The 18,134-nt window shown below is 37.3% G+C and overlaps 1 protein-coding gene across 2 annotated transcripts in view; it reads right to left on the bottom strand.

The window, feature by feature from the left end:
* The window catches only part of ARAP2 (ArfGAP with RhoGAP domain, ankyrin repeat and PH domain 2), a 127,189-nt gene that overhangs the window by 8,908 nt on the left and 100,147 nt on the right, over nucleotides 1-18,134 (bottom strand). The window contains exons 28-32 of one of the 2 annotated variants that reach the window (XM_085059182.1): nucleotides 13,940-14,079; nucleotides 9,263-9,345; nucleotides 7,836-7,871; nucleotides 7,290-7,353; nucleotides 2,606-2,737 (exon numbers count right to left, since the gene is read on the bottom strand). In XM_085059182.1, the coding sequence (XP_084915308.1) occupies nucleotides 2,606-2,737; nucleotides 7,290-7,353; nucleotides 7,836-7,871; nucleotides 9,263-9,345; nucleotides 13,940-14,079 (455 nt within the window). The remainder of the gene's footprint in view (nucleotides 1-2,605; nucleotides 2,738-7,289; nucleotides 7,354-7,835; nucleotides 7,872-9,262; nucleotides 9,346-13,939; nucleotides 14,080-18,134) is intronic. The other variant, XM_085059183.1, reaches the window with a different exon arrangement.

The raw sequence follows: 18,134 nt of genomic DNA, 5'->3' as shown, positions 1-18,134 counted from the left end.
CTTTCATGTGTGGCATCTTTGTTGACTACCAAAAGGTAGAGAAAGCTGAGGGAGACATTGGTTCATTTTGTATTTGCTGTGTGGAACTTGTTCAGTTTGACTGCATTTTTTATGGAGTTATTCATCCACACCATATGAGCAACTTGTTTCTTGGAATCTTTATACCTCATATATGTTAAAACAAGCATTAAAAGCTACTCAAACAGTAGTGAGGGGTTAGTTTAGATACACAGAATTATAGAATGGTTTGGGCCGTCTTGTAGGCCTTTTTTGTATGACCTATTATAAGTCAGTATGGTATTTAATCATGCTTGAAAGAAAGAGTTTTTCCTTATTCTTCAGTCTTACTGTATTTTGAAATAAAATCAAATACTAACAATGTATTTCTAATTCAATTAAACAATTCTTTATGAGAAACATGCATATTTTAAATGCACTATCCACATATGCAAAAAGGGGTGTAGAAATAACCAAAATATTTTGATTCTATTTGTTATTAGGATTCTTAGTTATTGAGTCTTTCAAACTTTTGGTATTACACATTTATCTTGTTAAGACACAATAAAACTGCTTTCAATAATGGGGAAAAATCAGACATTAAATACAGATGTTTCATCAAAAATATTAATACTAGACTCAGGTTCTGGGTATCTTTGAGCTTTTAGTGGTCTGGGTTTTTTTTTTCCCCCACTCATCTTCCTGTCACAAAGATATCACTTTTTTCACTATTTGGAAAACTGTGAGTCTCTTTTCCTGCCTGTACAAATTGGTCACATTTCTACTACAAATTTATACATTGACCTGTAAACAGACTTTCATTTTCCATAAATCAGCATCTTTCAGAAAATGCTTGTTCCTGTAATTACCCTCTAATTACTCTCTTTAAAACGGAGATATGTTTGACTGAAGGCACAGTTTCTCAATGGTACATCTTCTTTTTCAACTGACTCCACTGCTGTACAGTATTCCTCCTTAGTAAAACATATCATATATATACTTTCTACCACTATTTTTCTGTTGGTTCCAGTTTTGGCTTTCCATGTAAAAAAAGCATTAGTTTTTATTTTTCATTATGTTTTTTTGTGTTAACCTCCCTAAAGGATGTGAATACCTTTTGCATAAAAATTCTCTGGATCTAGTTGTGGCATAAATAATGAAGACTGTGGATTTCTGCCTTTAAGTTTAAATGCAGACTTCCTCAAAGTTGCAGTGTACAAAACATTAGAATCCTCCCTAATAAAGCAAATTATACACCAAAAAAAACCCCATACAATACTATAAGGCATTAAGGATTTTTAATCATGAAGCTCAAAATCCAATAAAACTTTTAGCCTAGAATGTCTGAATTTGTAGCCATCTCAAAGAATGTACTAGAGTTTTCAATGGTACTTGCATACAGAGCAGGTAAGAGACACACTTAAGGGTTATGAAGTTTTTGACTGACAAGAGCTATGATTTACTTTCATCAAAGACATTGGAAAAATACAAGCACCAGAAAGAACTTATTAAAAACTGCAAAATTTGAGGGAAGGTTAAAAAGGACAAATTAAAAAAAAACAACTAAAGTTTGTAAAAAAAATACAAAATACTTGTATTCACACTGTATTATACTCTTCTACTAAGGCAGAGCAGAAATTCTTTCTGGAAGAAACTGTAACACAAGATGGAGTTTGCTTTTACATAAAGCACTATGCCTGCCTTTTGCTTTTGGTTTATTATGGAAACTAGTCAGCTTTACCACTCCATGCCAGAACCACCATCTCTGTTAGTGGTGACAACACACCCCATATTAACTACCTCCCTTCAAAATCTTCTAAAGTGTACAAGAAATAATACTGCTTGGTCAAAGGACCAAGCTGTTTCAACAGTTACTCAGTGCTGCAGTCAGGCTAATTACTACTGCTATTCCCAAGCAGGACAGTGCCTCCACTGCTTCATCACAGCTGGAAGTAAGGCAAGTAAGTTCTCCCCACAAGCATCAGTATCTCTATGTGGGTACCATAAAGTAATCTCAAGCTAATATGATAAGTACACGTAATGTAGTGACAAAGCTCAGTCTATTCAAAGAGTTGTAACTCAAGCCTCTTATTGTTCTTTGAGACTAATAACAGTACAACTTAAAAGTACCAAAGTTAGTTCCATCTGAGCTTTTCCATTATATTAATGGAGTAGATCACTAAAACAGTGCAGTTATTTTAGACAGAAGAAAAGATATTGTAATATATGCATGCAGGACAGTTTTCAAGGATCTTATTTAAAAAAGCTATAATAACGGGCACTGTAATAATGTGCATAATATTTCCAGCCAGAAGTCTTACTTACTCCCAATGAACAATCTCTGCTCAAAAAAACCCCAAGCACAAATAAAAGTCCATTATTGATTTACTGAACAGCCAGAGAGGTTGCACAGGTTGAGACTACAATAGCTTTTTTACATTAAATTGTCCTAGCTGTTCCTATAATGACAAAACATGGAAGGAAACATTGATAATAAGAGCATCTACATTTTATATTTATCCAGCTCTAGGGAGTTCATTATTACTGGACTACTTAAAATTACAACATTGTGGTTAGAAGTTCTATATCAAGTTTAAACCACACTTACTTCTGTATTCCCTCTGATTTTACAAGTGGTGTTCTCCTGATGAATGGGAATTAGTGGTAAGCCTCTGATCTTTGGACTTTTAGTTATGGACTGTTTTCTTGCTTTTCCCGCAGGTGGCCATATATCTGCATGCTGAAGAACAAAATGATTCCTTATTTTCGGTGTGGAATTTCATAAATACACAACATTCTTTGGCATGTAATACCCCCTTAGAAAAGTCTATATTCTGCACAACACTGCACCCTCCTCTTGTGGGAGAATGGGGAAAACACTGTGATGCTTAAAAATATGATAATATTTTGCAAGAACCAAAATGTCTATACATAATCATCATGTTTCAAACATCTTCTTTCCCTAATATTACTCTAATTATGTTCAAAAGTAGAAAATATCATCAAATGCAACATACATATTGACTTGATTCAAAATTCCATGGTGGCATGCTTTCAGAAGTTCCAACAACAGTTTCTGAAATAAGATAAAATTACTCCAATGTGCAAGCGTTTCAAAATGTGTTTCTTATTGAGGTTCAAGACCAAGGTGCAGGGTGCAACACTTGGGCCACAAAGACTCCAGGCAGCACTACAGGCTGGGGACAGAGTGAGTGGAATGTGCCCCAGTGGAAAAAGACCTGGGGTGTTGGTCTACAGGTGCTGAACAGGATCCAGCATGTGCCCAGGAGGCCGAGAAGACAAACAGCACATGGCCTGTGTCAGCAACAGTGTGGCCAGCAGGACCAGGGCAGTGATTATCCCCCTGTACTCAGCACTGGCGAGGCCACACCTCAAATCCTGTGTCCAGTTCTGGGCCACTCACCACAGGAAGGACATTGAGGTGCTGGAGCAAGTCCAGAGAAGGGCAATGGAGTTGGTGAAGGGTCTGGAGCACAAGTTCTGTGGGGAGCAGCTGAGGGAGCTGGGGATGTTTAGCCTGGAGAAAAAGAGGCTCAGGAGGGACCTCATCACTCTCTACAACTGCCTGAAAGGAGGCTGTAATCAGGTGGGGATTAGCCTCTTCTCCCAGGCAACAAGCGACAGAATGAGAGGAAATAGCCTTAAACTACACCAGGGGAGGTTTAAGTTGCATAATAGGAAGAATTTCTTCCCCAGAGGGGTGATTAGACATCAGAGTGGACTGCTCTGCGCAGTGGTAGAGTCACCATTCCTGGAGGTGTTCAAGAAAAGACTACATGTGGCACTCAGTGCCATGGTCTGGTTGACAAGGTGGTGGTGGGTCATAGGATCATTGGACTCAATGATCTCAAAGATCCTTTCCAAACTAATTGATTCTGCGATTCTGTGACAATTTATATTAATAATTTAGAGAAAACAATTGTTTAACCTATGATAACAACATATGTTATCCGAAACACTATCTACAAATATGCAGATCTGGTTTCAACAGTAGTCTTTTCTTTAGCTTGACTGAAATAAGTCAGTTTTAGGGAGAAATGTGAAGTTTCTCTGAGTGAAAAACAAGACTGGGAGGAAAAGGGAAGTGAAAAACCATCAATTACTAACTGAATATTTCAAATTTGAGCACATGAGCTCCAAGTCCTCTGGTAATGTTAATGAAAACCAGAAGGACCAATTTGAGGACAATGTACTATAAGAGTACTTTACTGAAAAATCTTCAACATGAGATTCTGCTAATCAAAGAGAATGCCCAAGGCCTACTGCTAAAGCAGCACAACTTGGAAGGAAACTGGCAAGCCAGGACTGCAAATCCATGAAGCAAATCTTTTCAAGACTGTATTTAAAAATAAACAGTTGTGGAGCTATGATCATACTTGCAGGTGGTCTGCAAGTAAAAACAGCATTACCATTAAAAAGCCATCAGACTCAGTGATTATTGACTCATGATGGCAGACTAGAAATCAGAAGACCCAAATTCAGAAGAAGTATTTTATAGACTCACATATTTATGGACTAAAAAATTCTAACACATGGTGCTGACCAGGGTGATGCAAAAGTCTGTGATAAGAGTTCTCTCCAGTGACCATTAAGAACATTTTCTTCCAATGAAATGAGAAGGTGTTATCTGAAAGAGCAGCTCTTACCAAACAAAATCAGTTTATTGTGGATCAAGATACAACAAACCAAAGCAATCCAGAAAGTGATGGAGAAACTTTAATCAGCTTCTGAAGCAAACTGTCTGCCTTAATTCCCAGCAAGCCTTAGGGAACTACCCCTGTCAGTTAAGCAGCCTGATTTCCCTTTTGTGCCTGTAACATTTCTTAAAATAGAACTCTGAGAAAGTATATCAGAAATACTAGCAATGTATTAAGCCCCATCAAAAATGTATTTATTCATAGTTTTGACCCCTCTCTTCAACTGCACCTCATAGTAGTATAATGTGCCTCCAGCTGATCAAAGACAAGGAAACTGGAAGAATACTATTGCGTCCATCTTCATACCAATTAATTACTTCCAACTATATGCTATGCATTCTCTTAAGAGATTTTGTACAGAACTATTAGAGAATTCTAGAATCAAGTTTCAGGGCCAGGCTTTTCAGAGTGGTTTTGCATAGAACTGAAACAAACACTGGTCCTACTTCAAACACTTAGTACTTACCAACTTAAAACAGAAGATTAATAACCTCTAGGTTAACTTGATCGCCTGTACCAAAAGTATTCTTGTCATTAGATTACAGTGGTGCCTACACTTTGCTATTTATATACTCTGCACTATTGATACTGAAGGAATAAACATGATCAGAAAACAGGGAAAAAATAACAATAGTACTACTATCTTACTGATATTAATTACTAATAAAGCTTTACTCTGCTCAGGCACTGAGGAGCACAGTAATATTGGTTTATGTCACTGTTAATTGCACAAGGTCATTAAATGTCAACGTCTTAATACTCCAAAACTGATTTTACAGTATTTTTCAAATTTCAGTCTAAATTATTCCATTGACAAAGAAAATGTGCTGCCTGCAATCTCTCCAACATGTGTGTTCAAATAGAGTGACAATGTATAAGGACAAAAAACAAGCTGTCTTCCCTAAAGAGGGTCTCAACTTGAAAATTCTAACTAGAAATAACCTCAGTTGACATTTACAGTTTTCTGGTTTAGAAATGGGGTAGTGTGGTAATAATTGTCTGCTGTCGTGTGATACAAAACTTTTTAGAGATCTTATAGCAAGTTTTACCAATATGAGGCATTGTATCCTTAAGGAGATTTTCTCTGTAACAAAGAAGCAGATTGTGATAAGAATACACTAAATCTGCATCCTTAGCGCATCATTTCTCATGTAGTTTATAGATTGACAACTTTATTGATGTCCAGAATATCAGTAAAATAAAAAAATTAACAAATTCCACAAAAAAACAAGCCTAACCAAAAACCCTTTCAATGTAGTACTGCTAATTCATTGCACTGCTCATTCATTGGCATAAAGTTTAAAAAAATAGTATGAATTCATAGCAATTTTTTTAATGTACATGAAATGATTCATTCTTTTTTTTCTGTTTGAAAAAATATCTTGGACATTAAGCAATGTCTCCCACTTCTTCATCTATATTGTTAAAGGAAGGTTCTACATCAGCCTGAGCAGAATCCTAACAGACTGTCCTTCACTGTGATTTTATGTCAAAAGGACTTCAACAGTTACCAAGCTTGCATGATTTACTTCCAAGTTTCCTGTATCAATAACCTCTGAGCCTATTCGCTGTGACACTGCTCGTGTTATGCCCATGAGATGCATGCCAGCTGTTTCCATAGAAACAACAAGAGTTACTTCAGTTAGGGGAGCTCAATAAGACAAGAATTTGGAAGCCCTACTTTCAAGGCATGCATTATACTTCTAGCACTATCTATGAAAGTCAGATTCTGTTTCACAAAGCCTCTAAGTCAGTATTTCAACAGTCTTGTGCTCAGCCCACTTTATGCAACACAAAGCTCCCAAGTAATCATGCATCTAGCAATGTTGATTCACAGTGATATCCTGCAAAGCTCCTTGAACATCACAGGAAAGACAAGGAAATTCTGACACAGATACAAAATCCTGTTAAAACCTTAAACTACGTTCCAGTCTCCTGCCAGGATGAATTCTTCCCATCTCTCTTACTTCCACTTCTCCTATGTAAATATTAACATTTCCAAGAATATGTTATATGTCACTCAAACATATACCCTCCTTACAATTTCATAGCAAGCAGATTACTTAATTTAGGACAATACCTACCCAACACAACGAATTTCCAGTGTTAACTAAGCTAACCTGGACACAAGAGAAATAAAGCCATATTGGCACAGCTCTCCAAAGGGGCTAGTTCACACCACTATGCTTTTAAACATGACACCCTTCTTTAGCAGCATCCAAACTAATGAACAGAGAAACAGCATTTCAGATATTGTGGCACAAAACCACACCTTTTAGGTCAATGGCCAGAATTTCACCCACAAGAATTTCTGCAAAGGCAATAATTGTCCTTCTTTAACCAGCTTCTCTACAATACAGCAGGATGGGGTGGGGAGATGTTGCCAGAATCTAATGCTCTTCTCACTCACTCTCAAAGCACTCACAGTCTCCATGGACTAGGACACATTTCTTGGCATTTTTATTGCATTAAGTATTCCAGAAACTTTGGCACTGAACCGTATACATAACATATGCATATTTAATGGGATTTTCATAACAGTAGAATAAGTCACATTTTTGATCAGATTAGTACCTGTGCCATAAAAATGCTGATCATCCACTCCATCTGCACATCTTGTCCATCACAACATATATACCTAGAACACAATACATAATTAACATGAAGAACCACAGAGACTCCTGTTAAACATATTAGAGAATAGGCTTCTAAACTACTTCAAATAGTGCTTCTATTCATTTATGCTGTCTGTATTTATTATTAACACTCCCATAAAAAAATAGGTATATATAAATAATTCTAATTATCACTTTACCTACTTTGAAGACAATGTCTGTTCTTTATATTAAGCATGTGCATAGGATTAAAATCTATAATTCTAACTTTATGACTATTGTTTGCTTTCTGGCCACAGAAGGAAACTAGACACCTAAACCCCAAAGATGAACCAAACGTATGATTTAAGGAAGTTTCTTTACTTAAAGAAAAAAGAAAAAACATATTCAACATGCAAGCAAAATAATGCCCATTAGTTTTCAAACACTCTTATTTTGCAATTGAACCTTTCCACAAATATGAGACAGTGAAGTTAAACCAATCATGTGTTTCATGTTTACCTACCACTGGTGCTTTTCAGAAAATACTGCAAGTCCCCAGCTGAAAGAAATAAAATTTTCAAAAATTATTTCCATAAACTCAAGACAGGGACATATTCCTGAAACTGCAGAGATTAATTACCTTTATATAGTCCTTTTAATTTCAAAAAATAAAATTAAGTTTCAAAGTCTAAATGTGTACTGCAAATGCAGCATAAAGTTGTGGGTTTGAGGATGGATTTTGCTCATTTTCTCACAATTGATTCACAGGTAACGAACTTTCCGTTCTGGACAAACGCTTATAGCAAAGCACTGCAGATGATGGCTGACTACTTGCCTCATTTTTCCTGTGGCTGTGCTTTCTAAATGGTGCTGGAAATAAAACTGCCTGGTAAAGAATCCACTACAGTGTGGACGTCACAAAGGGAAGAGAGCTATGCTTGCACTATAAAACAAAAGAAATCATATGAGTTTATAGGGATTGAATAATTGATAGGGGAACAAAAAGGGAGTGGGTGCACAATGAAGCCTCTAAGGTGAAACACACTTCTGGAGATCCAGAAGAGGCTTGGTAAGCTCTGCTTTTGAAAGCAGACTAAAAATAAATCTCAAAGTAAGAAAACACCTGCAAAGACTCATTTACATAATCTTTTTGCTTGTGTTTTGGACTAATCTTCTACTCATTCTGCACTTGAATAAAGAAAAAAAAAAGAAAACACCCAAAAAAGTCACCAATGTTTTCTTTAACATGGCTAAGCTTTGAAATTCACAGACCTTTTTGGGGTGTTTTGATTTGCCAGCTGTAAAGGAAAAGTTCAAGCAGATCTGTTTAAAGGCTACAGCCAACCTAGACTCCCCCTGGGATAAGATCCTGTGTGCATTGTCTCAGTATCTCAAAGCTTTGACCGAACAAGAGCTGGAAACATCTGAGAAAAACAGGTGTCATTTTTCATTTCTCTTTTCCTGAGAGATAGTCACTGATGTTTTTAAAGGGCACTGTAGTCTTCAGCTAGAAGAAACATCAAAATAAAAAAGATCCTGAGAAAGAAAAATCCTCTGCTGAACAACAGGAACTGCCACTAAGGGCCATGATCGGTTGGTTTTCTCTTCTTTCTTTTTACTTGGTGCAAGGAAGGAGTGTCCACCACTGACATGCAAGACATATGCCACAAAACTAAGTGAGCTAGGAGAAGACATATACACAAGAGATAATAAATGCACTTTAGATTAAGAAAAGCCAATCAATAAAGTAATTTCCAGGCACAGATGAGTTAACATGGAACATGAAAACAGATATAGGAACAGAACAAATAATATGACAGCGGATAATTGAATTCAGCATACTGCTATTGGCTTCTTGACTTTTCCTTGTTCCACAACATTCTAAGCTCCCTGCTATTGATGATACTACAATACTTATTCCTCTGTGTTTATTTTCTTTTCTAGTCTTACTTTGTTGGTGGCTTCATTTTCTTTTTCACTCCAAGATAAAGCTTCAGAGAACTGACAGGCAACACTTTTTCAGGTTTGCTAGCCTGCAAATAAAGTAAGATTCAAATTATTGTATCAGGAATGTGCCAAAGAGAAAATGCCATGTGACTGACATCACAGTTCAGTTTCTTTCATGGAGTGCACCCCTCTTTTCTAGCAGATCATTAAATTTTTTTGCCTCTTTCTTTGTCATTAACAATGTGTACAAATCACTATTACTGGAAGCAGACTGATTAAGAACTTAAGGTTCACATGAAATCACAAAACTGTAACACAATTAGAATAATGAAGATGTGGTGCTATATATGAACACAACCTCTTAATCAGAATCATGGAAGAGGAGAAGTGGGATTGCCCTCTGTTAAAGAACTTCTTCTATGGAAGGCTAAGAATTTTCTTCAGATAATAGAATGGTTTGGGTTGGAAGGGACTTTTAAGATTATCTAATTTCAACACCCCTGCCACTGACAGGAACAGCTTTCACTAGATCAGGTTGCTCAGAGCCCCATTCAGCCTGGCTGTGAAAACTTCCAGGGATGGGGCATCCACTACTTTTCTGGGCAACCTCTTCCAGTGCCTCAGCACCCACACAGTAAAGAATTTTTTCTTAATATCCAATCTAAACCTACTCTCAGTTTAAAGGCATTCCCTGTTGCCCTGTTGCTACATGCTCTTTTAAAACATTGCTCTCCATCTTTCTGATAGGCTCCTTTCAGGTGCTAGAAGACCACAAATAGGTCTTCCCTAAGCTGTCTCTTTTCCAGGCTGAACAAACCAAATTCTCTCAGCCTTTCCTTATAAGGAGAGGTGCTCCATCCCTCTGATAAACTTTGTGGCCTCCATAGGACTCACTCCACCACGTCCATATCCTTCCTGTGCTGGGGACCCCATAGCTGATGCTGCACTGCAGGTGAGCTCTCACCAGAGCAGAGCAGAGCAGAGCAGAGCAGAGGGGCAGAATCCCCTCCCTGGCCCTGCTGCCCACAGGGCTTTGGATGCAGCCCAGGACACGTTTGGCTTTCTGGGCTGTGAGTGCACATGGCTGGGTCATGTCCAGCCTCTCACCCACCAGCACTCCCAAATCCCTCACAGCAGGGCTACTCTGGATCTGTTCATCCCCAGCCTGTGTTGATATCATGAGTGCCCCAACCAAGGTGCACTTGATCTTGTTAAACATTCTGAGATTCCCATGGGCCCACTTTTCATGCTTGTCCAGGCCCTTCTGGATAGCATCCTGTTCCCTAGGTGTGTCAACTGACTAGCTGTGTCAATAGCTTGTCAACTGCAAATTTGCTGAAGCTGCACTCAGTCCCTTTTCCTATGTCATTAATGAATCTATTAAGTAGCACTATTCCCAGTAAGCACCCCTGAAGGACACCATTTGTCACTAGACTCCTTTGGGGCTCTGAGCTGTTGACCACTACCCTCAGAATGTGACCATCCAACCACTTTCTTATCCAACATTTCCACTCATCGATTCCATCTCTCTCCAATTTAGAGAAAATAATATTGTGGAGGACCATGTCAAAGGCTTTACAGAAGTTCAGATAAATGGAATCTGCAATTCTTGCCTCGTCCACTGACATGGTCAATTCATGGCCACCAGGTTGGTCAGGCAGGACTTGCCCTATGGGAAACTGTACTGACTTACTCAACCCCACAATCCCTGGTTTAGCCAGTGCCTCATCCATTAGGCCACTGGGGCTGCTAAATCAGGATGAAAAAAAAGCATATGAAGTCTTCAAACCCACAGAAGTCTCTGGATAACATATCCTGACTATTAGGGGACAGGGGATGGGGAGGGTAGGGCTTTGTTCTTCATGGTATCTTCAGAAAGGGCAGCCCAGTGAGAAAGAAGCAATCCACCTGGTTTCTGGAGGACATCAGTATTGGGACTTTTAGAGGAACTTACACAAGACAAAGAAATGGGCCAACAGGAATCTTATGAAATTTAACAATGAAATATATAAACCCCTGCACAGGTGAAGGAAAAAACCATTTAATGACACAGAGTGGGAAGCTGACAGGGACCTGAGCACACGGGTAGGTGCCAAGCTGGGCATAAGCCAGCAGTGTATTGTGGCAGCAAAGCTGGTCTCATTGCCTGAGTTAGCAGAAGCACAGTGAGCAGGTGGAGGAGAGTGATTCTCCTCCTTTCCTCAATACTTGTGTGACTGCATCTTTTGTGTCCTCAAGAGAAAAAAGAGAATAAATAATCTGGAAAGAGCTCAGCAGGTGCCCACCAAGCTCGCTGGGGATTGGAGCACTTGCCGTGTGAGGAGAGGCTGATCTACCAGCAGCCCCCCTGCACCTGCAGGGAAGCTCCCAAGCAGACTGAGTGAGGCTATTACATTGTGAGAAGACTACATGTAAAAACAGAAAAACTTTCCCTCATGAGGACAGTCAAGTACTGCAACAGGCTGCCCAGAGAAGTTGTGCAATCTTTGTCCCTGGGGTTTTTCAAGACTTAACTGATTATAGCCCTGCACCTGTCCTAACCTCAGCTGCTATCTGCTGTGCACAGGAAGTTGGACCAGAGATCTCCTGGGCTTCCTTCCTTCCTTGCTCCTTCTTGAACAAACTACCTTTACTCAATCTACAGCAGACATACACCCACACTAGGTATGAGAACTGAATGTGTCTGGAAGATGAAGTGCTGAAAAAAACAATAAAGTTCTCGTGTACACTACTACAGCACAAAGCTAATACTTAACACAAGAAAACAGCTTTCCTTTAGTACTTTTAGGTCAAGCATTTCAGCATTCAATTTAGAAAAAAGTACACCAAACAACTTGACAAATCTTATAATCCAGTACACAAAACTACTTCGTAGTGTTTACTGTCCCTGGATTCTCAATTTCCCACTCTGCAGCTTTCGATCTCTAACACTAGAGGGGGGGGCGGGAAAGAGACACTTATGAAAACTTAAGAAAACAACAAAACACAAAAAAGTTTTATGGTTGGTATTCCTGAGTACCTTCCTGCTCAAAAGAAGAGTTCTGCCAGCATGAAAAAATACCCCTGCAGAACATACTATTAAGGTAAACAACTGCATACTTCTCACAATAATGCACCTTAAGGGAGCCATTTGTCTGTGAGCTTATCTCTTAACAACAGAACATTAAAGGGGTAAATTATTTTAGTCAATTAGTACAATATAGTAATTTAACATACAGTATTCATGGAAAATTTCAAAGTTTTTGATAATTGCTCTTGAACAAGAGAAACACTGAACAGAATGTATCTACACCTGCATTTACAAAGTTAATTTGCTGTTAATGAGAATTTATAAATTAATTAGTACATGCAGTCTTATTAAATACAATTTTCCATCTGCAATGTCAAGTTTTCCTACTATTCATTTCTAAATATGACTAAAATTAAACCAAGATTATTCATGATAGATTAATATCTCTCAAAAGAAAGTAAAACTCATAGACACTATTTGATCAGAATGGTATTTCCCTTTGGTTTTTTAGAAAAAAACAAATGTAAAGCCATTTGAAAATAACAGTGTTCAAAGCTCCACCTGAGCTGGGGAACTCAATATTTTATAAACTAGAATGGCTTAAAAAGGAGATTATAAAGTACTACACTCCTGTCATAAACTCTTCCCAAAATACTAATTAAGGTTTTATGGGCATATTAATTTATTCTCACATATGTGCCAATTTGAGTTTTAACATTAAATTACAACACACTAATTTTGACATTCTGGGGTCATTCTAATTAAGATTGTATCCACAGCATCACAAGAAGACTCAGTGCATTAGCTTATGTAAGCAAGGGATATGTCTTTAAAAAAATACTTTATGAAGGTCAGCAAGTACATGTCTATATTTGTTGGATGGGAAAAAACAGCAGTCAGCAAAAATAAAAGAACTTGAAACTCTGATTTTTTTTTTCACCAGAAATTATCAGAACTAAAATGAAAACATAGTTCACGATGAGTATTACTTGACGTTATACTTAAATATAAACTGCATTCACTCAAACCCACTGTTTTAAGAAAACTCCCATGAAATATTTAAAACTCAAACCACCCTGCTATTAATTATGATTAAATTCATTTCTATGGAATTCTGGGGTATATCTAACCTAATTATCAGTACTAGTTTTTAGAGGACTGAGAATACATCTGAAAATTGTTGTTGGGAAGCAGGGAAAGATTTTGCTAGTGTACTGAGAGTTATTGTTTCCTATAATCTCTTGTATCATGAGACTTGTAGGTATAAGAACCCTGTTGCTTGCAATTTTTAGGGGCTTTGTGTGAAATACCAAGAAAAAAAGGCATGCACTAACTAAAGTTCCATATTACTTCTGCTACTGCTCTCTCTAGAGCAGGTTTTCAAATAACTTAGTGGCAGCACAGAACACCCAAACATTGCTCTATTTTGAATTTTTAAAGCTTATAGTAATGCCTAACTACAGTAGGTCAATGACAAACTCACACAAACTCCTTTTACTAACACACCTGTGAAACAGAAAGACAAAATTCTTATACTTCAACCCCAGACTCTAGAATTTGCCCTTTAATATGTGAAATGTTGATATCTGTTTGCCTTCCTTTCCTTTTCCATACCAAAAAGGAAAGCCTAATGAGTACTTCAGAGTTTGTGGAGAGTTTGTCTGCTGTACCTTCATATCCTTATAAAGAAGCAAGTTTCCTTCCCGCAACACAAAATAACGCTCTTGAAATTTGTTTCCAGACAGTAGTTTTGATGGCTCTTCCTTGTACTTCAGATTGCCTGCTTTCACGCTACCTTTCTCATTTTTCTCTACCAAGAAAAAAAAAAGCATCTTGTTAGATGATTTTGCAACAGTGGAAGCTGCTAGTTTTTAAGTATAATTGTTTACCAAAAAACTAAAATTATATTGGTAAAATTTATTTGGTATTATTCTATACCTATATAAACAATTACATTCATTATATATCTCATATATATAAATATCTACATATATACATACACATATATAAAAACTATATATTACATTTCAATACATACTGTATATTAATAGATATTATATTGTATATTAGTGTATATTCATAAGGAATGCATTCTTAAACATATACACCATTATTATTTTATTACTGGTAGGAAAAAAACCCTTCTCTGTTTCCCTTCTATGTTTACATGGAAAGAATATACTAACTAACTTTAATTCACATAATGTTTTCAGCATAGAATGTGCAGTTAAGCTCAAAAGTATGACATGGATATTTTTAATCTTTGTGTTTAGGAGATGCAAAATATTTTAATAAAGATCTGATTTTGTCATGAGTCTATCTGGATTTTTTTATTTGTGTTAAAATACATACAAACTCACGTATATTTGGTAAAATTAATAAAAAACTCAAACAAAATACCACCTCCCAAACAAACCCAAGCAGTAGCTTTGCAGTCAGCTTTCTAAAGCATTTAACTTTGTACTGAGAAAGTTTTAATTTAAAAAAAGAAAAATACCAGCTCTATCAAAGGCTTTCAGTGCTAAAGACTAGATTTCTCAGTACATTCTCTGCAATTTAAAATCCTGAATCAAATAATGCAAAGAAGTATTACTAATACATATAAACTACTGCACCACCACCTCTAGGTATTTTTAGGTTTTCTATTCTGCTCAATACACATATATTTTTTTCACAACTTTATCTTGCTTTTGCCAGTAAGTACACTTCCACAGCAAAAATGTCTGACCAGTAATTACAGTCATTGCCATGATGACATGAATCATATATATAAAAACTGAAACTCAAATTAAAATGGCACTTTAGTAGTGAATGTGAGGAAGAACAAAGGAAAAGACAGTAATTCCTACTGTCTATATAAGAGAACACAGAATTCAGCAGAATTCTGAGGTATTCTTTTCTCCCTGAGGTAAACAGCACTGGAAGCAGACTGCAAACATGAGAAGAGAGCAGGTAGGCAAGAGATGTAGCCTTCCCCTCTATTCCACTCAATGCCATTTCACCTTGATGAGGGAGCCAGACTAACAGGGCTAATAATTCCTTTATTCCAAAACACTACAAGCCTACTACTTATGCCATATTTTGGCTTCCACCACCTATTTTCTTTAGCTATATGTACGTATTTCCTCTAAGTCACTCACCTATTTAGGAAATACTGAACCAACTTGTTTAGCAGTTACAGAATGATACCACTAGCTTTTAAACTATATTAATTTAAGAATAAGAAATATAACCGTGATGTAAAATGGGTATAGGATGTATTGAAAATCTCATCCTTACCCAAGTACTCAATTGGCTTTTTTCATTTAAACTCCACTTAGAATTTGAGCATCTGATATCAAAACTCTAGTATTAAGAAGCAGCACAGGATAAAATATCAAAAAATAAGCAACTAAAGCCAGAATCAATATATTTTGACAATTAAAATCAGAAATTACTTAGATGTCCTCAATTATAAGTGTAAATATATATATATTCACAGTTTAAAAAAGCACTAATTTATTCTCTCTTTGCTAATAAGAATATTAATTCATGTTCCAAGTATATAACAATTTAGTCTTCAAGATAATTACATAAATCAGGGAAGCCAAGAATATGCATAGAATTAAATTATAAACATTATATGACCACAGTCCTATTAATTTTACTGCAAAGTCAGAGGACATCCATCCACCAAATGGATTCACTCCATTTGTATGGGCTGAATCCACTGTAAAATCCACTGTAAAAAATATACTTAAAATCAACATCTGGCCTCAGCCCTATTACTCAGTAGCAAGGAATTATCCCCGTATGGAGTGGAAAAGACAGCAAAGATTGAGGTCTCACTTCTTTCTTCAAACTAGCAGTTATTTCTTGTGCACTTTGAGATAGAGAGCCCCACCAAAACTATAAGTGCCTTGTTCCCATAACACTGCTAACATCCCTTCCCCAGTGACCTCATTCTGTATATTTTCTCACTCTGACACTATCTAGGGATGAATTCACAAGATTACTCTACCACGTGGAATTTGCAGCCATCAACACTGTAAGTCTGCAATATGGCAGAGATTTTCCTTTTCAAACCACTGAGAAAACCAATATAATTTATTTAATAATGTTTAAACATAAAGCATTAATAAATGTGAACACTTAGTCAAAAGACTGTGTGTCTAGACTAAGGTCAAATTGAATTGAACTGATACAAACAATTACTGTGAGAGGTTGGGAGAACAAATGGATGTAAAATCTAGGAGACAGGAAGGAGTGCAAATTGCTGCAGATCTTCCCCTTACTACATTCTGTAAATTGACACTAGCCTAAGTCCTACTGTGTTTCTCAGAGCAGTGATTCACACAATCCTTATGACCCATTCTCTTTTCTGATTATACCTCAACACATACCTAGTGAGGTGACAGGAGTTCATATAGCAAGCTTTTAATGAAGTAGACCATTTCTCTCCATTCATGATCTGCTCTCACACATTTAGAGACAGTGAAACTTGACCATAAAAGCTGTGAACAGCACACTTATTCAGGTTCATTCATATTTGTAAAATATACTTTTACAGGAATAAAGCATGGTGAAAGAAGGCTATTACTTTCAGAGGAATAAGCACAATAGCATAAATTTTACTTCTTGAAATCAAGATGAGATATATGGAATGGAAAGATTAACATTTCCATGTATGAGAGAGGAAAAATATATATATTTGAATAAGTCATTAGATAAAATAAGATGAACATTAAACCAGGCATCATGTGTTACCATCACACATTCTACAGTAATAGCATACTGTAGGGTTTCAACTGCTTGAAAACAGGATATAATTTTTGAACACCTTAACTTCCACTACTCTCAAAACAGATACTACATATTATATAGGAGACTTAAAGCCAGGTATTATGAGGGGGAAAAAACCCACAGACTGGGGCAAAGTGTAAACCATATGTTTTCACTATATACTTGATCTATATTTCAGGTGTCAGCTCCCTTTTAAAGGCCACATAATCTCCAAGTAATTCAGTTGCTTGGATATGTCACCTGGGATGGGACAAGCCCAGATGTACAGACAGACTGAGGAGTGAGATGCTGGAAAGCAGTGCTGTGGAAAGGGACCTGGATGTCCTGGTCGATGGCAAGTTGAATGTGAATCAGCAGTGCCCTGGCAGCTGGGGGGCCAGCTGTGTCCTGGGTGGCATCAGGCACACCTTTGCCAGCCGGGCAAGGGAGGGGATTGTCCTGCTCTGCTCTGGGCTGGGGCAGCCTAACCTTAAATATTGTGTGCAGTTTTGGGCACCACAATGTAAGAAGGATCTAAAGGCATTAGAGAGTGTCCAAAGGAGGGCAACAAAGATGGTGAAGGACCTGGAGGGGAAGCTGTATGAGGAGGGGCTGAGATCACTTGCTCTGTTCAGCCTGAGGAGAAGAGCAGACTGAGGCGACACCTCACTGAAGTGTACAACTTTCTCATGAGGTGAAACAGAGGAGTGAACACTGTTCTTTTCTCTGTGGTGCCCAGTGACAGGATAAAAGAATAGCCTGAAGCTGTATAAGGAAGTTTAGGCTGGACATCAGGAAAAATTTCTTCACCCAGAGGGTGGTTGGAACAGCTCCCCAGGGAAGTTGTCACAGCACCAAGCCTCAGAGTTCGGGAAGTATTTGGACAATGCTTTTAAGAACGTGGTGTGATTCCTGGGGCTGTCCTGTGCAAGGCCAGGAGGTGGACTTTGATGATCCTTCTGGGTCCCTTTCAACTCAGAATATTCTGTGATTCTGTAAAATTAACTTTGTAGTTTGGAGGCATTGAAATAGATAATAGAAATTGTAATTAGCATACCATAATTATATAAATATATACAAATGATATGTTTTAGATTAAAGAGC

The sequence above is a fragment of the Lichenostomus cassidix genome, chromosome 4, assembly GCF_008360975.1.
Source record: "Lichenostomus cassidix isolate B80296 chromosome 4, HeHo_3.0, whole genome shotgun sequence".
Taxonomy (NCBI): domain Eukaryota; kingdom Metazoa; phylum Chordata; class Aves; order Passeriformes; family Meliphagidae; genus Lichenostomus; species Lichenostomus cassidix.
This window is presented reverse-complemented; position numbering and strand designations above follow the sequence as displayed.